Here is a 26070-nt window from a genome sequence, read left to right on the forward strand (position 1 = left end):
CGCACAGAGACGGCGGAGGCACGGAGTGAATGAAACTTCATTTATTCCTTAAATAAAACCTGAAGGCGGCTTGGCGTCGGGCGCAGCAACACACGGGAGGCCGCGGCAGGAGCTGCCCTGCGGCAGGACAGACGGCCTCGGCTGGAACAGGGGCCGCTGCCATCACCGAGCGTCAGCTCCCACCGCAGCGGGACAGGGCAGAGCCCCGCAGCTGCCGGGAGCTGCCGCCTGCACCGGCCCCCACGGATGAAGGCACGAGCAGTGGGGCCCAGAGCAGTCCCTGCCTTTGGGCAGAGCCCCCCAAGCCTTGCGGGCCTGGAGCTGGCCCAGGAGCAGCAGGGAGAAACCCAGGAGCATCAGAGAGGAGGTGGAGCGAAGCAGAACTCAGGAGACCCGTCGCAGGGACACCAGGCCCAGGGATGCCCGAGGACACTGGCACATGGGACAAGGGACACCAGGGGCTAGCAGGGACACAGGGTACATACTGGCAGCGCTGCACACAGGGACCAGCTCAGCCCTCCAGAAGGGAGGAGGGCTCAGGCCCTGGGGAAGGGACAGCCTCAGGGTGAAGAGTGCCAGGGGCAGTGAGGAGTGACCCTCAGGGCAGGGGGAGAGGAGGAAGGGAGAAGCTGTTCACCCCCCCACCAGAGGTGAGGAGGGAGCCAAGGAGGTACCAGGATCCCTCCTCAGTGCCCAGACCAGCTTTAGGGTCCACCATGTGCCAGTCCCAGATGGCTGTGGCCAGGCACACAGGCTGAAGGCAGGAAGCCCCACCAGCAGCACATGCTCCACTGCTGCCTCTCCGAGCCCTGCTCTCCTTATCCCTGCACCCAGAGCACGCTCAGCCCAGCGAAGGAGAAAGGGAAAGGACGGGGAAAGGGAACAGAGTAGGGCTGCCTCCCAGCTCGGCAACCTGGGGACAGAGTCAGCCCCTCAACTGGAGCAAGCCCCTAGGGGAAGAGGGGGACAATTTTCTTGGCAGAGAATCAGGTCCCACACCAAAGGGAAGGCAGGCAAAAGCCTCCAGGGAAGAGCCAGCCCCTGCACGCACTGGGACTGGGCACAAGGGGAACCTTCATGACCCAGGGCACACAAGTGGCATCACTAGGTGGGGAAACAGAAGAGCCCAGGGAAGGTGAGCAGCCATTTCAGTCCTGGTCCCTGTCACACGTCTGGAGGAGACACCTGCCCCCAGCAGCTGGTGCTGGAAGGGAGGGCGATGACAGGCACAGGGCTTGGCCACAGCACCTCCCATCCCACTCCTTCCCCAGTCCGCTGAGGGGACAGGACCAGCACAAACCAGAACAGCCTCCATCCGTGAGGAAAGGGGTTAGAGCAGCAGACGATTCAGGCACCAGCACTTCCAAGCTGGGATGAGGCAGCCTCTGACAGCTGATGCAGACACACGGGGATCCAATGAAGATGCAATTTGGATTTCCTCTTCCTTAGAAAGAGCCCACGTGTGATGAGAAGCCGGGGCCCCTGCCCAGCTAGGGTGCCCGGAAGGCATTGGTGGCGGCACCTGCAGCAGCGTTGGCTGCTGCAGTGCGTACTGCCTGGTTGGAGAAGACCCCCGCAGCAAACTCCTCCTGCGCTTTCTGGAAGCTGGCGCCTGTCCGGCGGTACAGAGAGTGGATCTGGAAGAGAGCAGCAGGCTCGGGGTCAGAGTACCAGCCCCGTTCTGGACTCCCAGCGAACAGAGCTGTGACCCCATGCCTGCCAAAACCCACCCTTGTCCTCCCAGTGGGGTGCTCTGTCCCCGAGGTTCAATCCAAACTCACCTTTTTCAGCATAATGATGCCCAACACAGCCACTGCTGTGAAAAACAAAGACACCAGGATCATCATCACAGCCACGGCCGTGTTCTTCCGCAGTGCTATCAGGCTCAGTATCCAGCCACTGCAAAACAAGAGGTGGTTGCCCACAGGTTCCCTCTTCCCCACCCACCTCCTCCCTTTCTGGGGTACTTGGCCGGCTAGGGCTCCCTGGGGTCAGCACAACGCGCACCTGAATCCCCAGTTTGGTATGCCAATCGCCTGCAGCACGTACATCACGTTCTGGGCAAAGAAGACGAAGAAGAAGACAAAGAAGTTGAACGAACTGTCACTCCTGGGAGAAAGAGATAGGCGAGGTTAGGCCACAGAAGAGAACTTTCAAACCTTCCTTAAAGTGGGGGACACAAGGAGAAGACAAAGCTCAGTGCAGAATCACCCCATCCCCCAGACCCAAAGGCCATGAGGAGCTGAGACACCATCGGTGCTGCACTCAGGTCAAGGGCCTGTTTAACTGAGCAGCCCAGTCTCCCCAGCTTCAAGCACCAGCCATGCACCCCACCCCACTGCTTTGCTGGCCTGGGAGCTCAAGCAGATACACACCTGAAAGCTTTGTACATCGGCCTATACCAGCAGACAAAGGAGCAAGGTGTGTAGAGGAGAGCCCATAGAATGGAGAGGCCAAACCCGGAACCGGATGAGGGCTCCACACAGAACCAGGCCAGCGAGGACAAGAAATTCAGGAAGAGAGCAATGGTGCTGGCTGAGAGAGAGGACGTGGGTCAGACAACCCGAGCAAGGCTCTCCCCGCTCCCCACACCAAGGGCTCAGCCCCCCAGACCTAGGCACCACACGTTAATCACAACTTCTGCAGAGCAGCAGCGCTCACTCGCATGCAGGACACTTGTTCCTCTACCTCCTCCCAGGATCTGCCCTTAGGTTTCCCCCAGGGACTCACCCATCCAGAGGTAATACATGGTAGAAACAGTCTTCTGGAAGTCAGCAGGGATCTCCACCGGGATGTCTTGGTAGAAGCAAGGCTTCACTGGGCAGAAGGACGGCAGCGGTGGCCAGTTGTTCAGCCTCGCTGCAGAGAGAAGGAGAGAGCAGCAGTGCCCATGCAGGGGGGCCTGAGGGGAAGGTGGCCGCCATCCCTCCCCTGCCCCACAGGCCACTCACGTGCAGCACCACCGAGGGCCGCATTCTGCAGCTCCCGCTCCCGCCGGTCCAGCTCCTCCGCCTTCCGGTTCAGCTCCTCCTGCCGCTTCAGCAGCTCAGCCGTGGCGGCGGCCGCCGAGGCCTGCGGGGTGAGGAGGGAGGGAGAACGCAGGCTCTGGGGCTCCCACCTTCTCCCCTGTCCACCCCGCAGAGGCCCAGCAGCTGCCTTCCCGCCGCCCCCCCGCTACCTGCGTGCCGTAAGAGCCGTAGTTTCGGGGCTCCGTGGGGCTGGCTTTCCGCGGGGGCTGCGCGGCCGCCTGCGGCGGGGGCATACCGGCCGCTGGCAGGGGCGGCAGAGCCGCCGACGAGGCCTGGTACGGCGGCAGCGGCTGCAGGAAGAAGAGGGGCACGGTAAGGCACCGCTGGTCGCGGGGAGGGCCCCGTCCGCCGGGAAGCGGCCCCGCCGCCCGCCCGCCCGCCTCACCGCGCTGCTCTCGAAGGGGTTGTAGGTGTCCAGCGCCGCGCGCTCGGGGCCAGGCCAGGGCTGCACCGCCGCGGGGTCCTGCAAGAGACGCGGCCGGTGTGACACGGGGACCGGACCGGACCGGACCGGACCGGACCGGGCCGGGCCGGGCCGGGCCGGGCCGTTGCCGCCGCCCCCCCTCCCCTGAAGAGAACGCACCTGGAAGGGGTTGTCCGGGAGCACCGCGGGGACGCCGCGCTGGGCCATGGCCGGGCCGGGAGCGGAGCCGCCGCCGCCGCCTCAGCCCCCTCAGCCGCTGCCGCCGATTGGCCGCCGCCCGGTGACGTCACCAGCTCCGCCTGCAGCCCCGGGGAGCCCCCTGCAGGGGGCCTCTGCGCACGCGCGGGGCTGGGCCGGGTGGAGGCAAGCACGTGATGCGGCCACATGTCCCAGAGTCACGTGTCGGCGTATTTCCCTCCCCACCTCCCCGCCCAGCGCAGGGCCCGCCGGGAGCGCGTCCCCATGGCAACAGCGGGCCTATGGCAACGCCGGGCCGGACCCAGCCCTCTCCGCCGCCCGGGCCCCATCGCGTCCCCCCGGGCTCCCGGTGTCCCATCCCAGGGCCGGGCCCCCATGTCCCCCATACCCCTCCCCCGGGTTCCGGGTCCCCCGCCCAGGGCCGGCTCCTCTACCCAACAATGGCTCCGTTCAGCCAGGCCTACCACACAGCAGGCCCTTCCTGCAGGTCCCCCTGAGGCCTTACATCCAAACCCCTCGGCTCGGCTCCCGCCTCTTACCAGGTCGGCCGCGGTGCTGTTCACCTCCAGCCTGCAAGGAACGCCCCAGGCTTTACCCTCGGGGTGGTCAGCGGAGCAGCTGTTTCACCGAGCCCACCCAAACCAGCCATACAGCAGACTCCACGGAAGTAAAAGTCAGGCAAGAATTCATGGCACGACAAGCAGCTTAGGGAATTTAACTTTTGTGTCTCCTGGACCAGTTATTTATAGGGATCCCCAATTCCATCAACCACCAGCTGCATGTGGACAGCATACCAACAGCCCCTCCCAAACAGGCATTCCTCAGCATCCTGAGAACAGCACAGGACATCTATCCATACCTGCTTCTAGTTCCCATCCCAGCTCTCAGTGCTTAGCAGGAACTGCACCTCTCTGCCAAAAATAGTCTTTAGCCTCCGAACACAGACTTACAAAGTTACACACAAATCTGTGAGCTCCTACTTCAACCCAGACAGCTGGCACCTTGAACCGTGCTCTCTGCTAGGAAGGTAAAAGCTGTGGATTCAGGTTTTGGGCACCAATGGGGGTTATTTTTTTTTAGTCTGAGACGGACCACAGGTATTATTTGGTCAATCTAATTCTCCTCCGGACTCACCCGGGGGCTGGCTACATATGCAGCAGGACATAGCCTTCCCCTGCTCTTGTTCCCTGGCACACACCACCTGGCTGGCTGCTGCCTAGCCAAGCGATACCACAGGAGGCAGGTGAAAGCTTCCAGCCCAAGCTCTTTAAGTTAGGATCACAAGCTCACAAAGATGACTCAATGTCACCCCTCCTGAGACTCCCACACGCTAACTCCAGGTGAAGCCAGACTTTTCCTTTATCCCTCTGCATGACAACAGTCTGCCAGAGCCAGGACACAGTCTGCCACAGACAGATGGTGCCACAGCAAAGCAATAAGCTCCTGCAGAACAGACCACGAGTGTGTCTGCTCTGTTACTGACACCATCCCAGTGAGACTCTCCCAGACATGCTGGCAGAACACCTACACAGAGCTGCCATCAGGTCTGAAACATCCCCAGCAATTCCCATGGAAAAGTCTAAGCCAAAGCCCCAGCCTCACTGCAGAGCTGGTGAGCCAAAAAGGCACAGACAGACACTGGGGTATGTGTTTGACAGCCGAATGTGGGCACCTGGACACACATTTTCCAACAGCCATCACTGGTCTCCAGTGCTCCACCCTGTCCAGGGAGTGAGAAGTTTCTCTACTAAAGACAACACGTATCTTGAAGTACCCACTGTCCTCCTTTCTCTATATCTCACCTCAATATGGATCACAGGGCATGATGAAGGGACTAGCCTGACTTTTGCTGCCTCCCCCTTGAATCTGCTCAGGTCCAGCTGCAGCCCTCAGAGAGCCAAAAGCAACTCCTACCCAGTGCAAGCTCAGATACTAGGCCAGTATCCAGGCTTGAGAGGAGTGGTGCAGGTGGATAGAGCTGGCTTCATTACTGAAGTTTCCTGGACCACAACATACCTTTCATCCCACAAGAGGATGTGCCTTCCTTCGCTCTGCAGGGCGCAGCATACAGCCACTGCACACCAGGAGCACAACTGATCAGCAGAAGAGCCCCAGGAGGGGCTGCTGCTGGTCCAAACCTAGACTGGGTAGTTTATTCACTTCATATTTATTTTTCACAAAGACTGTACAAAATTCTTATAAAACTCTGGTGTGGGGATGGGCTATGACATTGATCCAAAAAATAATTCCCATGCGGTCCCACCAGTTTCATAACTTACAAGGAAACAGATAAGCTATAGAGAGCTGCAAGTCCTGGAGTATTTACACCAAGGAGGGCAGGAGAGAACAGGAGACAAAGCAGCACATAAACAGAGGTATTTACAGTATGGACATACAGGCCCTCTCACCTCACGACAATGGCAGCAGCAACAGCAGGAGGTTGGGCCCATGGTGCTCAGAGGCCAATATAGAATATGAGCTATTTACAGTATCTCACATATTAACAGCTTTACAAACATGTCCAGGGAGTTCTTCTCATGTATAAAAAAAAAAGCACCAAGTGTCTGAATAGAAATCACACAGGCCTCCACAGGGGCTAGAATCTGAGGGCAGGCTGGCACCTGTGGCGTCACCGGCTGATGTCTCTGCTAGAGTCCCACATTTTTGTGCTCGGCTCCATCTCCAACATGTCAAAGAAGGGGTGCTTGAGGGCTTCGGCCAGGGTGATGCGCTTGGACGGCTCATACTCCAGCATGCTCTCAATGAGGTCAAAAAGGCGGTGATGGTCCTCAGCCTCAGAGGTCAGGTATCGCTGGAGAGATGAAGGGGAGATGTTAGGGCCAAGGACACTGCACCCTGTCCCGGTCACAGTACATTCCCTGGGCTGAACAGCTAAGCTGTGGGAAGACTGGCTTGTTCAGACCATCACTCATCCTAGACCTGCGCTCTGGGCTGCTTTACCAAGCACGGAACTGCTGAGTTTTCACCGCCCCCCATCTTTCCCAGGCACTTCCTGAGGTCTCCGTGCCCTCCTCATCATCCACTTCAGATTAAGCTCAGGCTGCTGCAGTCTTCCTAGTTTATGTCTGGGACAGCCAAGGCTCCTTTGCAAAGACACTGATCTGACCCTTTTGGTGGCCCAACCTTGCCCACAGGAAGAACCTTCACAACTGGGGCAGGCACTATAAGACTCTGCAATGAGAAAAGGATAAAGCAACTGGGTGCTCCTGCCCACCCTGCCTTACCCGCAGCGGCTTGCAGTTTTCCCTCACATAGCGGCCAGCAGAGGTGTTCTCATCCCAGTCCAGGCGGCCATGGTAGAAATATTTCTGTTTCCTGTCAGAGTAAGAGATGAGAACAAGTTACACACAAGCACAAAATGTTTTGCAATGTGCCAGCCCTGGCAGTGCACACTACTCAGGACACTGCAGCAGCATGGGCAACTGGCTCAGCAGGCAGCTTCAAAGCTCAATCCCTCAGACAGAACTGCTATACATGGAGCAGGGGAGAGCTGGCAAGCCTGCAGTGCCCAGCTGGCCTTGCTCACCTTGTCTTCCGGATCATCCGAGAAGGAATTGGCCCCAAGATCCTCTCCATCATAGCCAGGTGCTCGCGGTTGTCATGTGTCTGAGAGAGAGAAACATAAAGGAAAGGCATGTAACAGATTCCAGTTGTTCAACCTCCACCCCTGGGTATTCCCCCGTTCAGAACCCCTTGCTGGGCAACACCTTGGTCATCTCTACAAGACTGCAGGGATGGAGGGAACCCCCATCAGTCCCAGAGGCTCCTGGCTGTACTGGGCAACAGCCAGCATCCTCTTTCATCAGTTGTGAGGTAGCCATACAGCATACAGTTCTCACCTGAAACAGGGTGAAACCCACATAATACTCAAAGATGATGCAGCCAATGCTCCACACATCACAGGGCTGGCTCCAGCCAAGCTCTAAAAAAAACCCAATGTTTTTTTAAATAAAAGATCCAGTTATGGCTTAAGATTCCAAATCCCTCTCCCTCGCCCTTTTAAAAACAAACAACCAGGAAAACAATTCCCATTCCAGCCATGCTCCCAATATGCTGGTGGCAATATACTGCCCAGCTGGTAGCAATGCCAAAACACCAACTTAGAAGTTGTTGGCCCTCCTGGAAAATAGCACTGTAGAGCATTTTAAATAAAGCACTTCTCATCTCCCAGGGTAAACCCAGGACAGCTACTGAATCATGTGGAGACAAAATGCTCCTTAATCCAGCAGGCAGCACCCAGTGCCCTCGAGGCAAATGCCTGCCTCTGCAGAAAGACCAAGCATTACGTACCCAGTATGACTTCTGGGGCCCGGTAATGTCTGGTAGAGACAATTGTGCTGTGATGCTCATGATCAAACGTGGCACTGCCAAAGTCCACCACTCTGATGGCTGTGCTCTTCACGCTCCGCTCATCCCGCTTCTTTGTGAGGGAGAACGGCATCAGTTACTCAAGAGTTTCGAGATGTGGACTTTAGCCCCTTCCTTACACAGTCAAGACTTTGCCACAGGGTGCCATGGGATGGGAAGGCTTCAGAGGGTATGTTAGTGCTGACACAGTCCCCAGACAAACTCTCACCATCAGCCAGGTAAGCCTGTGGTCCCTACGGCCTTACTTATAGACTACACAGGCGGTCCAAGCCAAGACATAGGCCCTGAACAAGTGCATGAATGTAGTCGATCAACCCCATGTCTCCTGGGGCCACATTCCAACTCCTCCCACCTGCTGATAAGGTCTGGTATACCAAGAACCCAAGAGAAGATCTCTAACACAAAGCAGTGCTGTTACCTTCTCCAGGTTATAGGAGAGTTCGTAGTCAGAGTTCACGAAAAGGATGTTCTCCGGCTTGAGGTCAGTGTGAGTGAGTTTATTGTCATGCAGAACTGAGGAAACAAACAGAGTCGGAGTGACGGAACAGAAGCAAAGCGAGGCTGCACCCACCTAAAGAGCGAACATCATTAATTCAGTTTGCTTATACTGGTACCAGTTTAGCCCACATTTAGAACTGGGTGCGAACAGCCAGGCTAGTCCAGGCTAAGATGCTTCAGCAGAAGCACAAAGATTTATCATATCGATCATCAGAATGTGTAGGGGGTGGATGCTGAAGTGCCCTGAGCTATTGCCAGCCCACATGCATTGGAAAACATTACAATCAGGAACAGGATTCATTCCAAGCACGCATTCACCACTGGAGGGGCAGGAAGGCTCAGTCTCAGAACTGGCACAGCGGCACCGCAGCAAAAACTCGCTGCTTTGGGCCACCAGTTGCAAAACTGGCACAGATGTTGGGAGCCACACAGCTCTCCAGGTCAGTCAAGGACCAGTGGAGAGAAGAGCAATGAACACTTACATTTCACAGCCTGGCACACCTGGTAGGCCATGTGCCGTACTTGGTGGATGGGGTAAGGCAGATAGTTGTTGTCCTTCAGGAAATCAAAGGTGCTGAGCCCCAGCAGTTCGAAGGAGATGCACATGTGGCCATGGTAATCAAACCAGTCAAACATCCTGACACAAAGACTGAGAGAAAAATTCTGATTTGGGACAGATCTGCACACACCACTCGGCTATGTTATCCCTGCACCAGGCTCCTCCTTTCCTTGCTCAGTCTGTATCCCATAGCAAGCCAATATGCCTCCAAAAACTAGCTACAAACAAATTCAGTCACAGAACATCAAGCACCTCTCTCATCTCATCCCTGCAACTGTGCTGTGATGCCTGCCCTTCCATTTTAACCCCAAGCACACACTCACTTTGTGTTCTCGGGATCCTTCTCGTTGATTTTCTCCAGCACATTAATTTCCAGTCGAGCAGCCTCTTTGTATTTCTCTACATTTTTAATGATTTTGAGAGCAACACGTGCACCACCCCTGAGGAGAAACAGGAAGAAAGTGCAAGATCACCCCTGAGCTGGGCCACGGAGCCTGTGCCCTGCAAAACCAACTTTTTGAACCAGCCTCATCCTGTGCAGCACAGCCTTCCACCACTCTTGCTCAAGCCGGAAGGTGGCTGTTACTAAGGGGTGTCCACCAAAGCAGCACCTTTTCCCTCCCTACAAACAGCCCTGAGGCTCCCCCTGACCCCTCTCCAACACACAGGCAACCCAAGAGGGTGAGTGCCCAGACCAGCAGAGGAATACTGGAAACAAAGAGACTTGTTTTCATCCCCAGGCTCCCACATTGAGCATGAAAGGCTCCATTACCAGCTGTGCTCTCTCTTTTTCCCTCACCACCACGTCCCTGCCTGTCCCAGGAGCAGACGTACCTCCGGTGATCAATGCACTGCACCACTCTGCCAAACGTGCCTTCCCCTAAGGTGCTAATAATCTCATCTGGGAGGGAGAGAAAGAGAGGAAGGAAGATGAGAGAGTGAGCATGACCTGGATGCAGCGCATACACAAGGCAGAGGAGAATGCATTGCAACACCTAACCTGCACACAGCTTGAGAGACCGGAGCAGCGGAAGGCTGACACCGGCTGCACAAGGCAACTGCCCTAGTTCCCTGGCACTTCAGTAACAATACAAAATATAAACGTAGCTTTAACAAAAGGGGAAGGAAAAGGAGAGGGTTTCTCTTTAATAAACAATGAAAATAAAATGAAACAGAAAGATAAGACAGATCTGCGACTGCGATGGGAGCTTAACTAGAGAGCTAAATTATGTTACGATTTGGCTGTACATCTTTCTTGTAGCCAGTCGCCGACGCGATAGATCAGATGCCCCTCGTCGTCGTCCTCCACACTCTTGGCCCTTCTGCTGCTCTGTCGACTCCGCTGCTGGCCCAGGCAGACAGGGAATTCATCATTCACCAATCAGATTTTCAAACCAGCGCAGCAGCCAGCGTCACGCATTGGTTGGTTTGGAAATTCACATGGTTGTTTGAGGAGGGGTTGCAGGAGGAGATTCCCAGCCAATTCATACGGCACAGAGGAATATATAACGATAGGGATATTGCAAGGGAACATGTCAAGATACAACACACTAGCTCAGAAAAGAAAAAAAACAGTTTGCTTTTTGTTGTAGCAAAAAAAAAAAAAGAAAAAAAAAGAAAAAAGAACCTACAAACAGCCCCACCCGAACCAGTGTGAGAGCAGAGACGGTGAGAACAAGGGCTAGCGGAGGGGCAGTGGAAGGGGCCAGCTGCTCTCACTCCTAGGGGGGACTTAGAGAGGAACGGCACTGGCCTTCAGGTCCTGGATAATGCCAAGAGAGCACGCCGAAGCACAACTCTGCAGCTGGGCACTCAGTGGCCGTGGGGAGAGGCTCACTTCAGCCCCATGGCAGCCACTGAGGAAAGGCAGCAGAAGGCAGGTGCTGGGAAGTCCTGCACAAGCAAAGGCCCAGGCTGCCCCACACAGGCACTCCCCACCCCATTCCAACAACCACCCACATAGCTTCCCCCAGCCCCAACACTCAGAAAAAGATGAATTCAGAGATTTCAGCAGCAACTCTCAGTACAACGATCCATCCAAAACCAGAGAGAATTTACGAGTGACTGCCTGGGGGAAGATGTAACACTTCTTCCTAGACCCTCCCCCAAAGAAGCTGATCCTGGAAGGACTAACTTCCAGGAGAGAAGCAGAGGTCCAACAGGGAATAGGGACAGCCTGGGATGAGGCAGATAAGAGGTTTATGCCAGAGAAGAGAAAATTCCTGCCTTCAGTTCTTCAGCTAAGTATCCCCACACCTGGGAGCAACCGGCCAGCAGACTTGGGACCTGAATCCAGCCCACAATCCCATCCCTGGACATACAGCCAGAACAGTCCAGACAACACTGAGAGCTCCACACACAGAGCAGAGAACGTGTCTGGGGTCTAACAGAAGTGGAAGGTGAACAGCAGAACAGACAAGAAGAGAAAGCCAGGGACACTGCTGGGAAGAGCCTGTGATGGTTGCTGCCTCCACCTGAATTGACTGGTCCACAAGCTCTACTTCTTTGCAAAGCCCCTTGCACGACATCCCACATCAGCTGGGCCCACCCAGAAGGATCCTGCTCTGATGCAGGACCTAACCCTCAGCGACGGGGGCTTCCTGCCACAGAACAGAGGCCTGAACCAGGGACCACGGGGACCAAGCCGCCTGCTGCAGGCAGACAGACAGAGCTCTCTGGGACCAGGATCAGCTGAACGTTTACTGTACAAACCTTGCACAAAAGACTGCTTGGCTAGGGTTCCTAAACAACTCTTAATGAGCATCACCGAACAAAAGCAGTGCTCTGCAGGGATAAAGGAGCTGAGGACTGCAGCACCACCCCGGGGGACACGCCAGCCTCGCAAGGCACGGCTGTCCTCCTCCCACCTCTGAGCAGGCAACACTAAGAGAGGGTCTGAGCCGCCTGTGCCCGGCTGGCACAGGACAGCCACTGCCGAGGCGCATCAGGATGGTGGACAGAAACTGCTGTCTGCATCAAAGGCTTTCTACGCATTTCTCAAGCTGAGTCCGAGAGAGCGTTAGAAAGTGAGTTTTCTACTTACCCAGCTCGCCACCTGGGAGAGAAAGGTTACAGGGGAGGCCTAGCACAGCAGGATACTCACCGATGAGGAGCGACTAAAGGACCGGCTGCGGCGCCGCCTCCGCCTGTGCTTACGCCGGCTGCTTTTGCAGCTCCGGTAGCTGCCCTCGCGGTCCCGGGAGCGTCGGTACTCGTAGGAATGACGGTACTCGGGTTCATAGTAGGCTTCCCCTCGCTCACGGCTGTAATCGTTCCGCCGGTAGCTGTCACAGTAACGCCGGTCGTAGGCCCTCCTGTCTCCTGAGTGGTCGTCGTAGCTGGAGGGGGGAAGCAAGCCGAGGGGATTCGATTACAAACACCACTGAGGAAGTTACAGCTCAGAGCATGTGAGAGCAGGGCCTAGGCCATCCAGAAGCTGGGCTGACCACATCTGCCTCTGGCCAAGCTGGAGAAGCACCGCAGGGTTTGAGGTCCCGCCTTGTCTCTCCAGACTCACCTCCTGGATCGAACATGGTAACTGTCTTCCCGACGGTGCCGACGGTCACGCTCGCTGCTGCTCGATCGCGACCGTGTCCGCCGTCTCTTGTGTTTGCGACTTCTGTAGCGCTCGTGATAGCTGCCTCGGCTGCTGCGTTCTGATGAGCGGTACCTTCTAGAGTGAGGCATCTACGGGGACAACAGACAATGATGACTACATGAGGCAATTGCAAGGGAGAGAAACCAGTGCAGATCATCAGTGGCCAAGGAACTGCTAGGGTAAGGGTGGGGAAGCAATCAGCAGCATGTCTTAGTGTGCAGGGGTGATCCGAGATGGAGGGGATGAACTTAAAAGATATCCCAGAAACCCATATGAGAAAGGATGTGACCACCCACGTGGTCTGTGCTTGCTGCAGTTCTGTTTTTCAGGTTACTTTCCCCTCTTCATGCCCGTCTCTACGGGCCACAGCTCCAGAAGCAGCATTTGCACCTTCAGGGCTCCCACCTTCTCTCTTTAACCTAACATGCTCCCGAGGAAGGGGATAAGCACCACCAAAGAAACTGAAGGAAGGTGAAATGAAGCTCAGGATATCACCGGTGCTTGGCCCAAAGTCCTTGCGCAACAGTGCTGGAGACACCTAAGCGGGCAGCTCCTGAAGAGATGTTTCTGGTTTACTGCCAAAAAAGCAACACCTACACTTCCCACTGCGAGTGGGGAGAGGGGCCTAGAGCATCCAGGGAGCAAAAACACCCTTTCCATGTGCAGAGGCATTAACAAAGCCTTGTAGGCCTTACCTCAGAGGGGAGGAGTGCTCACCTCTGCTTCTCTGGTGGGATGAGAGAGTCAAGAGCAAAGGACAAAATCCCTCGGTAAGATGGCACACCGGGCCCCAGCCCTGAAGTGCTAGTTTGTAGGACCCCGCTCCCGTTGCCAGACCTCACTCCACAGCTCTAAGACATCCTTTGCATGTATTTAGGTTCCGAAGCATCGAGCAGCTCAGTCTGCCTCGTCTCCACAGACAAGAAGCTAGAGCTCCCTTTGTCCACAGACCTCCCACCAGTGATTTTTTTCCCCCCAAAAGGTACACTCCCGCACCCGGCTGCCCTCCCGCACCCACACCTATGCTGACATTAGAAGCAGGGCTATCAAAAGCCAAAATCGCCCCCGGTGATGCGGTGACCTGGGGGCACGGGGTCGTTACACCCAAGCAAGCGTCACCCCCCCAGAACAAGGCCACACTCTGCGAGGCCGCTCACGGCTCCCCCCGGTTCGGCGACTCCGCAGCCGGGTCTCACTGTGCCCACGACGGGCGCCGAGCGCCGCACCGGCCGCCACTTCCAGCCTCTAATTAAAGGCAGCGTGCGAAGGCGACGCTGGCGGCCCGCCAAGGCCGGGCACCCTCTTTAGAAGCAGGCGAAGCCCGCACCGGGGCGTTTCACAGCAGGTCTGGAACCGGTCTGGGGACGATGATGGCCGCCGCGCTCGCTGCCCTGCTCCGCGGCCACCGGGCGGGGCCTCCACCGTGAACGGGGCCGCGCCGAGCGCCAAAAATGGAAGCACCGGGACCCGGCCGCGAAGTGAAGGACGGGGCCCGGACACCGGGAGAGAGCGGGGATGAGGAAAGGGGCGGCGGGTGGGGAACCGCCCGCCCCGGTGCCACAGGGCCCAGCCGCGGCCCCCTCAGGCCATCCGGCCCGGCCGGCCCCGCCTGCGCTCCCTACCCCCCCGGAAACGCCCGGGCCGCCGGGCTACGGCCGCGGCCCCGCGAGGAGCCGCCGGCCCGGGCCTGCCCCGCGCGGTCTCGGGCCACCCCCGCCAGCCACGGAGGCCGCGGCCTACCCCCGCCCCGCCGCGCCGCTCCCCGCGCCGCACCGTCCTCGCAGCCAGCCCGGTGCGCTTGTCCCACAGGAAATCCGTGATGGCGGCCGTGGGCCCCCGGGAATCCCGGGCCCCGCTCCAGCTGCTCCGGCTCCGCCGCTCGCTGCCGCCGCGCCCCACCGCGCCGCCGATCCGGGTCCCCGCCGGGCCGCGCGCAGCTCGCCGCGGCGCCGCGCACGCACGCACCACGCACGCACGCCGTTCGTCATACGTCGCGGTGCGAGCCCCGCCCCTCTCGCAGCGGCGGCGGGGAGGGACCGGGGTGGGGCGGGGTCGAGGGGCGGGGCGCGGCGCCGGCCGTCGCCTCCGGAGCCCCGCCCGCCCCGCCCCGGCCCGCCCGCCGCGGGGTCCCGCGCCGCCGCCGCCGCCGCCGCCGCTCGGGCCTCGCTGCTCGGCGCCCCGCCGCTTCGGTGCCGCCGGCGCCTCCCCGCTGGCGGCGAGGCCCGGCCGCCACGCCCGCGCCCAGAGTGTGCGCAACAGGCGGCCGCCGGCGGAGCTGCGGGCGCCGGCGAGCGAGCGCGACCGGTGACCGAGCGGTCGGGGGCGGCGAGTGAGCCTCCGCCCGCCCGGGGCCGGGCATGTGCGGCAGGGCGACGGGCAGGGCGCCCGGGCAAGGGCGTTTGAAGGAAACGTGAGGCGCGGCGGCGGCGGCGGCATGGACGCGGCGGCGGGCCGGAGCCCCGAGCCGCGGGAGAAGCCGCCGGTGCTGGACGGGGAAGCGGCGGGGGCGCCCGCGGGGACGGCGGGCGCGGCCCCGGCCTCGCCGGCGGCGGCGGAGCAGATCGTGGCGGAGGGCGAGGCGGCGGCGGCGGGCACGTTCGTGCAGCGGCAGCTCGGGGCCATGCTGCAGCCCGCCGTGAACAAGTTCTCGCTGCGCATGTTCGGCAGCCACCGGGCCGTGGAGATCGAGCGGCAGCGGGTGAAGTCGGCCGGCGCCTGGATCATCCATCCCTACAGCGACTTCAGGTGGGACCCGGGCCCCGCGCCCGCCCCGGCCCCGGCCCCGGCCCCGGCCCCGCCGCTGTCCGTGGTGCTGAGCGCGGCTCCGCCGCCCGGCCCGGCCAGGCCCGGCCCGGCCCCGCCGCTCCGCCGGCGACCGTCGGGGCAACAAGTGACGGGTGCCGGGGCTCCGCACCGGGCCGGGGGACGCGGTTTCCCACCGCAGCCGGGCAAGCCGCCGCGGGGCCGGCCCGCACCGGTGCCTGGGGCCGCGCTGTCCCGGCCCCTTCCCCATCCTCGGGTTGGCCCGCTCCCGTCCCCACCGGGAGCACAGACAACTTTCTTCTGCCTCAGCCCCTCCCCGGGCCCTCGGGGCTCCCGCTGGGCCGGAGGCAGCCCAGCCGAGCCGGGGACCTCCGCTGGCGCGGCCCTGGGCGTGTGAAGGAGGTGGCGGGGGGGCCTCTCTTTGCCTCCTCGCACAGCTTTTCCCCCCTCCCTTCTCCAGGCTGTTTTTAATTCCTGCGTCTGGCGAGGAGCTGCGCCGTCCCCGGAGGGACATGGGCCCCACGAGCTGTCCGCAGAGCCTGCCCAGCACGGGCTTCGTCTCCATAGCCCCGGGAGCTGCTGGGAGAGGGCAGGGCACCCAGCGAGGAGCCGGGCCTGGCTCACGGTGTCACCGGGATCACGGGGAGAGCTCAGGGATGGATGATGTGGGAGGAACTGGGTGTCACGGGGATGTTGAGTCATATAGGGTGAGCTTTCTCTACGGGGAATGAAGCTGCCAGGCAGTCATCTCCTGCAGCAAGCTGTGACACGGCTGATGTCCCCAGCCTGGTGAAGCACCCTGGAGTGGGGCCGGCACCTGCCGCAGGTCCCCGGCACCCATAGCCAGCTCCCCTTTCCACTGGGCCCTGACCTCCCATGCACACCAGCTCCCCTGCACTGCTCCAGCATGACACCAAGGGCTGTGAAGCCCTTAGAGCCCTTTTCCCAGGGAAGTCGCCCCAAAGTTTGTGAGCCTGAGCTTGGCAGGAGCAGTTTGCACAGTCAGTGACATGAAGCGAGCTGGCAGGTAGACAGCCAGTAGGATTACACCGGTGCTTATCACATTATAAGGATACATAAAGGCCGTTGAGATCAGGGCCCTGTGCATTCAGCTTGACACAGAATAAAGGACAGGGCCTGTCCTGAAGAGCTTAAGCCTAAATCTGAATCAAGAGCTCCCAGCAGGTTCAGGGGGCAGGCAGTTTCCCTGCTCAGTGTGTGGTGTTTCTTGGGGCACAGCGTGGGGGTGCAGGAGACAATTGCTCAGCCAGGTCAGGCCCCTTCTGCCTCACCTGCCCCAGCAAACCTCGGCCATGGGCGGGAAGGCGTTAATTTGTGCGAGGCTCCTCAGCCCTGGGGGAGCTCCCCAGGGAATTGGTGCCCCCCTCCCTGCCAGGCTCTGGTGCTCTCTCGATGGAGGAGCCTCACATGGTGCCACGACTGCTCCTCCTCCCTCCTCCTCCCTGCCACCTGCAGAAAGGCCAGTGCCTGTGCCCCACCGAGGACACAGGGTATGAAACACCCACAGGCTTCTTGTCACGTGCAAAGGCCGGTTTGGATCCATGAGGCACTAAGAATTGCGCTGAGGTCACCTTTGGAGATTCAGGTCTCTACCCACAACTAGGGCTGGGGCTAACAGGGGCACCTGAAGGTGGGAACTGGACTTGCTTTTCCAGGCGCCTATAAAGACTTTTGAGTGAGGAGCCCAGGAGTCCACCAAGCTGTCGCAGGAGCTGTCACAAGCCTTGTGAAGAAAGGCGTTACGTGCGTTTGTGTGAAGAATGAGAACATCCCAGCCATATTTGCATGTGAATGGGGATGCTGAATTTCATGGCATAACCAAACGCTGATCAACTGCTGCCCCATGTCTCTTGGCTTTTCCTCCAAAGCCTCTGAGCTTGTCCACTCTCAGAGAAAGGAGGTGGATTAGGGGGTCCTGCAGGCCCAGAGCTGTGTAGCTCCTGCCCAGTGCTCGTGAGCAGCCCCTTTGGGGTTAGACGCGTTCCTTCCACCTTCCCCGCAGTGATGGCACTTGTCTGTCCTTGCTTGGCTGCTGCCTGGCTCACCCATGCTACAATCCCGACAGCCTCCCTGGGCCCCAAGTCCCTTGCTGCCTAAGGAGCTCGGCACTCGGTTTGCATAACCAGCAAAGCTTATTCTAAATCCCGCTAAGCCAGCCTAGGTGGTGGTGGTGAGTCTGCAGGGATGACAGGGAGCTCCAGGGAGCAAAGCCCATGTCCTCCTTGAGTGTTCCACAGGGCAGATGTAAAGTTTGGGGCAGGGGCGTACATGTGCATGCACTGTCATGCTGCAAGGAGAGGGAGGAGCAACAGCCAAGGTCCTTGAGTGACAGCCTCTGTTCCTACACACACAGGGTGATGTTTGCTCCCCCAGACCCTTGGCCCTGCTCTGCCTTAAGAGCCGGTGCAAAATTGCTCCTCTCCGCACACATGTACTTCCATGTGTCCCAGCCAGGCAGCAGGGTGTTAGTCATGTGCGTAGGCAGGCACATGTGCATGTGTCCTCAGCGCCTGTCTCTCCACCATGTGTTGAACTCTCTTAACTTTGAACCTCAGTTTGCTTTCTAACCAGCTGTGCGCTGCCTCTTCCCACTTCTCCCTGCCCTGCTCTGTCCCCTGCGCTCCCTCCCTGCAGGTTTTACTGGGACCTCATCATGCTGCTCTTGATGGTGGGGAATTTGATCATCCTGCCCGTGGGCATCACCTTCTTCAAGGATGAGAACACCCCTCCCTGGATCGTTTTCAATGTGCTTTCGGACACTTTCTTCTTGGCTGACCTGGTGCTGAACTTCCGGACAGGCATTGTGGTGGAGGACAACACGGAGATCATCCTTGACCCTCACACCATCAAAATGAAGTACTTGAAGAGCTGGTTCCTGGTTGACTTCATCTCTTCCATCCCAGTTGACTACATTTTCCTCATCGTTGACCTGGAGACTCAGGTGGATTCTGATGTCTACAAGACAGCCCGGGCCTTGCGCATTGTCCGCTTCACCAAGATCCTCAGCCTGCTGCGCCTGCTGCGCCTCTCACGCCTCATCCGCTACATCCACCAGTGGGAGGAGGTGAGAACCCCTTGGGGGGTCCAAGGCCCCTGGTCAGGGTCTTGGGCCAGATCAGGGATCCCCGGCTGTGGGGTACGGCTGGCTGGAGGGCAGGGGTTCAGAGGGCCATTCTGGGAAAAGAGTTTCTCTGTAGCTCCACTCCTGCCTCTTTCCCAGATCTTCCATATGACATATGACCTGGCCAGTGCTGTGGTGAGGATCTTCAACCTCATCGGCATGATGCTGCTGCTGTGTCATTGGGATGGCTGCCTCCAGTTCCTGGTGCCCATGCTGCAAGACTTCCCTGAGGACTGCTGGGTGTCCATCAACCACATGGTGGTGAGTGCCCTGGGCAGGGGCAATACTGGCCATACATCTACCAGGGGGAGGAGAGGATTTGGTCATATATCTCGTATGCTAAGGCTGGAGCTGCCTGGATCCACGTGCTGTGTAGCAGCATCTCTCTGGTCACAGCCTTGGAACAGCAGTGAGATGGGGTAGAGGGAATCTATGCATCACCTTCCCATCTCAGCCCACCTTGGCTGCTGCTGGAGTCAGAGCACCCTAGGGAATCCCTCACACCCTGCCCAGAAGGGAACAGGGCAGTGGGGCTCCTGCCTCTTCCCCAGAGCAGGGGCTGGTGCAGGGTCAGGGCTTCGCACAGTCCCCAGTGCCTCCTCCTGGAGCAGATCTCTGCCCTTTGGACTTGGACACATCAGAAACCTTTTTTCGCTGGGGCTTTGGACTCCCTGGCTCGGGGAGGGGGGACTGGAGGGTTCAGCCCAGCAGCTCCTTCCGACAGACCCCCCAGCGCCGCTGTTCCCTCATCTGCAGAATGACTCCTGGGGGAAGCAGTACTCACATGCCCTGTTCAAGGCCATGAGCCACATGCTCTGCATCGGCTATGGCCAGCAGGCACCTGAGGGCATGACCGACGTCTGGCTTACGATGCTGAGCATGATCGTGGGGGCCACCTGCTATGCCATGTTCATCGGCCATGCCACTGCCCTCATCCAGTCGCTGGACTCGTCCCGGCGCCAGTACCAGGAGAAGGTCAGTGGGGTGGGGTTGTGAGTGCCTGAGTACTGGGGGAAGATGCCCTGGCATGAGTGGGTCCAGCTCCAGAACCAGCCCAGTGTGGGCTGCCCTGCCCTGCAGATTCCTGCCCTGATGTCTACCCTTGCCACTCACCTGGGGGGTGTGGGAGGCAGGGTCAGGCTACCCATTTGGATAGAGACACGCCATTCATGATATTGGGGTTCACCCTAGCATAGTGAGATCCCATGCTGGCCTCTGCCCTGGGACCCTCTGCATCCTGAGTGCACAGGGGTCCCATCCTCTGCCCCAGACATGGCCTTTGGGACTGGGCCCTGGAGCAGGGGTGCCTGGATCCCAGCTCCAACAGCAGCTGCTTCTCACTGCCAAGAAGAGGGAAAGCGTTGACCAGTTGTGCCACCGGCCTCTGGTGTGGTACAGCTTGTTTCAGTGCAGTCCTGTGTGGCTCTGCCTTGTTCCCACAGTACAAGCAAGTGGAGCAGTACATGTCGTTCCACAAACTTCCTGGGGACACGCGCCAGCGGATCCACGAGTACTATGAGCACCGCTATCAGGGCAAGATGTTTGATGAGGAGAACATCCTGGGGGAACTCAGTGAGCCACTCAAAGAGGTATTGGCAGGCACCCCAGTGCTGGTGACTTGGGGGTGGGGCGGCGGTGCTTGCTGGGGTCAGGCTCGGCAAAGTCTCTGCTGACCTGCTCCTCACCCCACAGGAGATCATCAACTTCAACTGCCGCAACCTGGTGGCCAACATGCCCCTGTTTGCCAATGCGGACCCCAACTTTGTGACAGCCATGCTTACCAAGCTGCGCTTTGAGGTCTTCCAGCCCGGGGACTTCATCATCCGCGAGGGCACTGTGGGCAAAAAGATGTACTTCATCCAGCACGGGGTGGTCAGCATCCTCACTAAGGGCAACAAGGAGACAAAGCTGTCTGATGGCTCCTACTTTGGGGGTGAGGCTGGGCTGGGGGACCTGGAGAGCAGAGGGGAGTGAGAACTGCCAGGAGGCAGGAGCTGGGGCATCCCTGCTGTTTCTGCCCATCCCCTTTTGCCCAGTGCCAAAGACTTGGCATCCAGCTCACACTGGGCTCTGGGCCTTAGAAGTCCACCACCCCTGTTTTTATGGGGTACCTTGTCCAGCGTATTGAGTCAGAGCCCTGAACTCTGGCTGTCTTGGGCAGAGGGGCCATCCACTCACCTCACCTCTGGCCAGAGAGGAGGATGGTCTAGAGCAGAGCATCTGAGCCAGTTTACAGGCTACATGCACACATTTGGGAGGGAAAGGGGCCAGGCCATCACAGCAGCCATGCCCAGGGATGTCTCCATGGCTTGGGGAGGGAGGAAAAGGCTGTGCTTGGCTGAGGGCACAGCCGTGGCTGTCCAGACTCCCAGGTCTGTCCCTCCTCCTGGGTCATGCTCTGTTTCTGTGCAGGGTGTTGGAGTGCTAGGCAATCCCGTCCCTGCTCTGGCTGCCATTATCGGGGGAGGCTGTTGGGAAGGGGACGGATGGCTGCGTCATCCTGACACCCAAACCTGTCTCCTGCAGAAATCTGCCTTCTGACGAGGGGCAGGCGGACGGCCAGTGTGCGAGCTGACACCTACTGCCGCCTCTACTCCTTGTCGGTGGATAATTTCAATGAGGTGCTGGAGGAGTATCCCATGATGCGCAGGGCCTTCGAGACAGTGGCCATGGACCGGCTGGACCGCATAGGTGAGAAGCGGCCCCTGGGCCCAGCATGGCCGCCTCTGTGCCTGCTCCCAGGGGCCACAGCACCCCGGCCCCATGGGTGATGACATCACGGACCCCATGGATCACGGCATCCCAACCCCATGGGTGCCCAGCAATGAGGATAAGGGGGAGCACAGGGAAGGAGCTTGCCTCCAGGATCCCTCTCTCCTCCCAGGCAAGATCTGAGCAATGCTGTATGACAAGCTTCCCAGGGGGGCTGTCACCTGCCCCACACACATATTTGCACTGTCTGGCGCCCCCTCGCCTGCAGAGGACAAGCAAGACCACAGCCCCCAGCCCCCAGCCTGGAACCTTTGGAGCCAGGACTCCCCTGTTTTGTCCCTGCTTCACCCTCTGCCCCAGCCTGGACCCTCCCCAGGGTCTTGCTTCCCTTTGGCACACCGCTGAGGTTTTACTGTCCCTTCCCCATGGCCACCCTGCCCTCCACAGTGTCCCCAAGAGCCAGCGTTCCCAGGGTCGGTGACACTGCTGCCTCCCACCCAGGGAAGAAGAACTCCATCTTGCTCCGCAAGCGAGCCGAGCACAGCGCCGGGCCCATAAACAATGAGATGATCCAGCAGATTGTGAAGCACGACCAGGACATGGCCCACAACATCCAGGACCTGCAGCAGATGGCAATGGGCCGGGAACTGAGTGGCAAGCCGGTGATCTGGGAGCCACTGGTGCATGCGCCCCTGCAGACAGCTGCCGCCACCACCAACGTGGCCATTGCCTTGACTCACCAGCACAGCCTGCAGGCCCACATCTTCCTGCCACCCTCCTCCATCTCCAGCCCACTCTCGCCTGAGGCCACCTTGCTCACGAAGCAGGTGCGCCGGTCCCAGCCCAGCCTGGGGGGCTCCCGGCCCTCCTCTGTGAGCTCTCCGTCAGGGGCGCAGTCCCACCTCCAGACGCCCGCTGCCGGTTCGCCTTCCTCCCCCATGGTCCAGTCCCAGGCACCCCTGGAGAGCGGGGGCCAGAGACCAAGCCATGGGGGGCAGCCCCTGCCACACGCGGCGCAGAAGGGGGATCTGCCTGCGGCGGCCAAGCAGGCCCCAGCTGGCTCCCAGCCTCAGCTCTCCAAGTCCCGCGGCGCCTCGGTCTCCACCTCGCTGCTGCAGCAGGCAGCAGGGGCTCCGTCCCCCAGCTCAGAGCAGGTGCTGCCGGCGGGGAGAACGCTCCACTACAGCCTGTCCCGAGCCACCGGCTCCCACATCTCTCTTCTGATGCAGCCCCAGCAGCTGGTGAAGCACAGGAGCACCCAGGGCCTGCCGGTGGGGCGGCTCACCCAGGATGTCCGGCTCCTCTCCGCCTCCCAGCCCTCCCTTCCCAATAAAGTGGCCCAGCAAGCCGATGGGAGCTCCTTGCAGCAGGGCAGGAAATCTGTGGGGAACCTGGCCCGCAGATCCTCTCCCTCGGTAGCCGGACTCCTCGCCAAGCCATGTCCGGGGATCCCAGGCCAGCCAGCACACTCGCAGCAGATGCCTTCAGGATCGCTGGCTCAACCCAGCCGCTCCGTGGCGGGAGCATCCACCCCACAGTCCCCGGTCTCCGCATCCAGGCAGGCAGCAGGTCCCTCCTGCAAGGGCTCCGTGGCCTTCAGCCCCGAGGTGGAAACAGGGAAGCCCAAACTCCCGTCCAACATGTGAGTCCCCAGCGGCACCCATGCACAAGCAGGAGGGGTCCTGGCACCCTGGCGGCAGCGTCGGCGGGAGAGGCAGGGCACCTGGCGAAGGCCTCCAGCCCCGGCTCTGTTGGAGGGAAGACAAGGTGAGATGCAGCACCTGGGGCTGTGGACTGGCTGCTCCGGGCATGGGGGCATGGCAGGGACAGGTGTGGGGCAGCCCCAGAGCTGGCCCAGCTGGATGAGGAGGGGGCTCTGCTGACTGCCCCAAGGAGGGGACCCTGCCTGGGCTCTCCCCTCCTTGCTCCATCACCATCTGTCCTGAGTCCTGCCCTCCTCCTGGAGGCCATGGGATGGGTCAGAGCCCTTGCCCAAACTCTGGCCTCCCTGGTGAGCCCGGCTCCCCACAACTGCTGCTTGGGGGCCAGGGCCCCCCATGGCCTCTCCTCGGGGCCAGACCAGTGCTGGTGGCTGCTCCAGCAGCCGCCAGCACATGTCCGCCTTGATCCCCAAAAAGCTCTGCCCAGTGCCCTTGCTTTTTGGGAGAGGAGGGAGAGGCAGCCCCCCGGGGCCCATTGCCAAGGGCAGAGTGAGGGGGCTGGAGCCCACAGCAGGGTCTCCCTGGGCAGACAGAACGCAGGTACCCAGAGCCAGTGGGGGCCAGGTATCCCCTCCCTGAGGCCCTGGCAGGTCCCTTGGGGCACAGTGGCAGGACCTGGGGGTCCCAGGCAGGGTTCCCCTGGTGTGACGAGTGCCAGGTGTTGGAGCTGGAGGCAGATGGGTCTCCCACTGAGCAGCCCCCAGGTGCCTCTCCCCGGCTCAGGGGAGCATCTTGCCTCAGAGGTGCTAGGTCCCCGCGGGGTTGGGATGTGCTGCCAGGCAGGGCTCTGCCCCCACACCCAGGCGCTGCGGCATAGACCCATGCTCTGGCAAGGGGGCAGCCGGGGGAGACCCAGCTGCCTGCAGCTCCAGGAGGATGCTCAGAGGGGATAGCCCAGGGGCAACCCCGCTACCTGCGGCTGCTGGGAGGATGCTCAGCCTGAGCTGTGCTCCTCCCCTGCCCTGCACTCCGGTCTCATTTCCAGACTGCCTGGAGATGCCGGTCACCAGCATTACAGCGAGCGAAAGGGTGTCATGAAGAGATGCCAACCCTGGGCAGCACCTGGATGACGTGCAGGGCCATGGGGCTGCCTCCCCTTGCCCTCCTGGGTCTCTGTGCAGGAAGGCAGGGGCCCAGGGTCCCCGCAGCCGACCCACATTGCCCCTCCAGAGCCAGTAGTCAGCAATGTGTGTTCAAGTTGTGGCTCTGCCGAGCAGCTGAGCTCTGCTTACAGTGTCGCTTTGGGCCAACTGTGTTAACAGTCCTGGTTAGAGTAGTGTCCCCTCCTGACCCCGCCATGCTGCGCAAGCTGCTTCCCACTACTGGAGTCAGGAACCATGGCTTGTAGTCGTGCTCTGGGGCTTGGCTGCCGCTGAGCAGGGCCTGCCAGACCCCTGGTGCAGCAAGTGAGGGTCTTGTTCTACGCAATACTTCTCAAAGTGAGGTCTTCAGTTTTCCCCCCTCGTGTTTTGGGATGTCGGGACCAGTCCGGACTGCAGGGCTGCTTGGGGAGCCCAGCCTGCAGGGCACAGCAGCCCAGCAGGAATCCCTTCAGCGTGTCCATCGGACAGGATGTCCAGCACTGCCTTTTTTTCACGGACTTCAACTCCCCTTCCCCGCCCACCCCCATGTCCCGCTCCATCCCCATGGTTGGTGTCTCCCTGGCAGCCCCTCGGGAAGGGGTCTGCAGCCGGGCTGCATAGTCAGATGTTCCTGGGCTACGTTTACACTGCGTGATGTAGATGTTTTAGCAGTCATCCTAGGTGTCCCCTGCAGAGCATGCGGCCTGGCCCGGATGGCACCGAGCACAGCTCTGCTTCTGCCGGCTGCACCACTGGTGCACCCTCCCCACGCCGCAGCCCCGTGCTGGGAGCCAGAGCCACCTTGTGCTCCAGTCACCACCACAGTGGACCCTGGCCATGAGCTGCGTCAGCTCATTGCCCCAGCACCCCATCCTGGTGGGGAGGCAAGAGGGGCACCTGGAAGGGCGAGGGCTGGGGGTGCCGGCCGTGTGCACACGTGTCTCTGTGGCATGCGTGGGCGCAAGTCTAGCCACCAAAGACCATGATCCTTCACTCTTGCACTCACGGCAGTCAATGTACAGAGCTTGTAGTTTTCATATCGCAGAGAATTTAAAAGCATTTTTTTATTTTTGGTTGTTGTACATAATGGATTTAAATAATAAAGAGAGATTCTGAGCTGGTCTGGAGGAGCCTCCTTCGGCACCGTCCGCCGGCACCCCAAGCACCCTGCCTGCCGGGACAGGACAGGGGGAGATGCCAGAGTCCCCCTCCTACTTAAAAGCCAGATCTGATCCTGGCCCTCTGCAGAGCCAGGAGCAGCCATGGCATCCTTGGGTGCCCAGTGAAGGGCCTCTCCCCAGCCCTGCTGACCCAGGCAGCGCAGTGGGAGCCCAAAGGCAACAGGTCCCCTCCTGCCCACCCCCATCCCTTTGGGCCCCGGGGAGATTAATGTTTAATCTTTGGTTATTTTCCCCTCCCATCTCCTTTCCATCTATTAACATGGGAGGTGGGGGAGGTTTGATACTGCCTGATTGCAGAGCAGACTCTAGGTATTAACTAGATTAAACGAAGGTCACGCAGCGCGAGATGGGCTGGGGTGCCCGACCCACGGCAGCCGGGGCATTGTGGCACACAGCCCCATGCAGCGGTGCCAGTGCACCCAGCACGGGTCTGCGGGCACAGCTTTGCTCTGACTGCACCCCTCCCTGTGCACCCCTCCTCAGCAGCTCCTGCCTCAGCACCCTGTTGCAGCACCATCAGCACGGCGCAGGCAGGACACCAGCACACGCGGCCGTCGCACAGTGCCCTGCTGGCTGTCCCCACAGCAGCTCTGCTGTGGGGCTGTGTCACAAGGGCAGCCCCTGCCCACACCCCTGCACCCAACAGCTGCCAGCAACCCTGCCGTCAGCAAGAGTTAAGCTCTGTGATACACGATGAGATCAGAGCTCATTAGTGGTTTCTTTCTAATTTGATTATTTCAGATTACACTGAAGCCAGCCTGATTAAGAGTGTGC

General features: G+C 59.9%; 2 protein-coding genes across 6 annotated transcripts; one reads left to right on the forward strand and one right to left on the reverse strand.

Moving 5' to 3' along the window:
- Positions 1 to 26: 26 nt before the first annotated feature.
- Positions 27 to 14672, reverse strand: LOC104325408 (dual specificity protein kinase CLK2). Of its 4 annotated transcripts, XM_069794413.1 has the most exons (20): positions 14469 to 14667; positions 12615 to 12784; positions 12201 to 12435; positions 10346 to 10442; positions 9932 to 9998; positions 9421 to 9537; positions 9021 to 9187; positions 8459 to 8553; positions 7963 to 8092; positions 7512 to 7594; positions 7199 to 7278; positions 6897 to 6987; positions 3415 to 3492; positions 3179 to 3319; positions 2952 to 3072; positions 2731 to 2859; positions 2376 to 2535; positions 2008 to 2109; positions 1782 to 1899; positions 27 to 1637 (listed from the first exon to the last, which is right to left on the reverse strand). In XM_069794413.1, the coding sequence occupies exons 2-20, from the start codon at positions 12782 to 12784 to the stop codon at positions 1491 to 1493; spliced, it is 2328 nt and encodes a 775-aa protein (XP_069650514.1). In that variant the 5' UTR covers positions 14469 to 14667; the 3' UTR covers positions 27 to 1490. The 4 variants fall into 4 exon arrangements, with proteins under 4 accessions (XP_069650514.1, XP_069650513.1, XP_069650512.1 ...); XM_069794411.1 differs by lacking the exons at positions 27 to 1637; positions 1782 to 1899; positions 2008 to 2109; ... (3 more) ...; positions 3179 to 3319; positions 3415 to 3492 and adding an exon at positions 5803 to 6463 and having other exon boundaries at positions 10346 to 10439; positions 14469 to 14672; XM_069794410.1 differs by lacking the exons at positions 27 to 1637; positions 1782 to 1899; positions 2008 to 2109; ... (3 more) ...; positions 3179 to 3319; positions 3415 to 3492 and adding an exon at positions 5803 to 6463 and having other exon boundaries at positions 14469 to 14672.
- A 163-nt stretch (positions 14673 to 14835) lies between these two features.
- HCN3 (hyperpolarization activated cyclic nucleotide gated potassium channel 3) lies at positions 14836 to 25231 on the forward strand. 2 transcript variants are annotated; one of them, XR_011326599.1, is made up of 9 exons: positions 14836 to 15440; positions 18114 to 18543; positions 18700 to 18861; positions 19357 to 19575; positions 20043 to 20189; positions 20293 to 20533; positions 21127 to 21291; positions 21814 to 23079; positions 24019 to 25231. XR_011326599.1 is itself a non-coding variant. In XM_069794417.1 (8 exons), exons 1-8 carry the CDS (start codon positions 15130 to 15132, stop codon positions 22956 to 22958), a joined length of 2820 nt encoding a protein of 939 aa, XP_069650518.1. In that variant the 5' UTR covers positions 14836 to 15129; the 3' UTR covers positions 22959 to 25231. The 2 variants fall into 2 exon arrangements, 1 of the variants encoding a protein (XP_069650518.1); XM_069794417.1 differs by having other exon boundaries at positions 21814 to 25231.
- Positions 25232 to 26070: the final 839 nt, after the last annotated feature.

The sequence above is a fragment of the Haliaeetus albicilla genome, chromosome 10 (genome assembly GCF_947461875.1).
Source record: "Haliaeetus albicilla chromosome 10, bHalAlb1.1, whole genome shotgun sequence".
In the NCBI taxonomy this organism is placed as follows: domain Eukaryota; kingdom Metazoa; phylum Chordata; class Aves; order Accipitriformes; family Accipitridae; genus Haliaeetus; species Haliaeetus albicilla.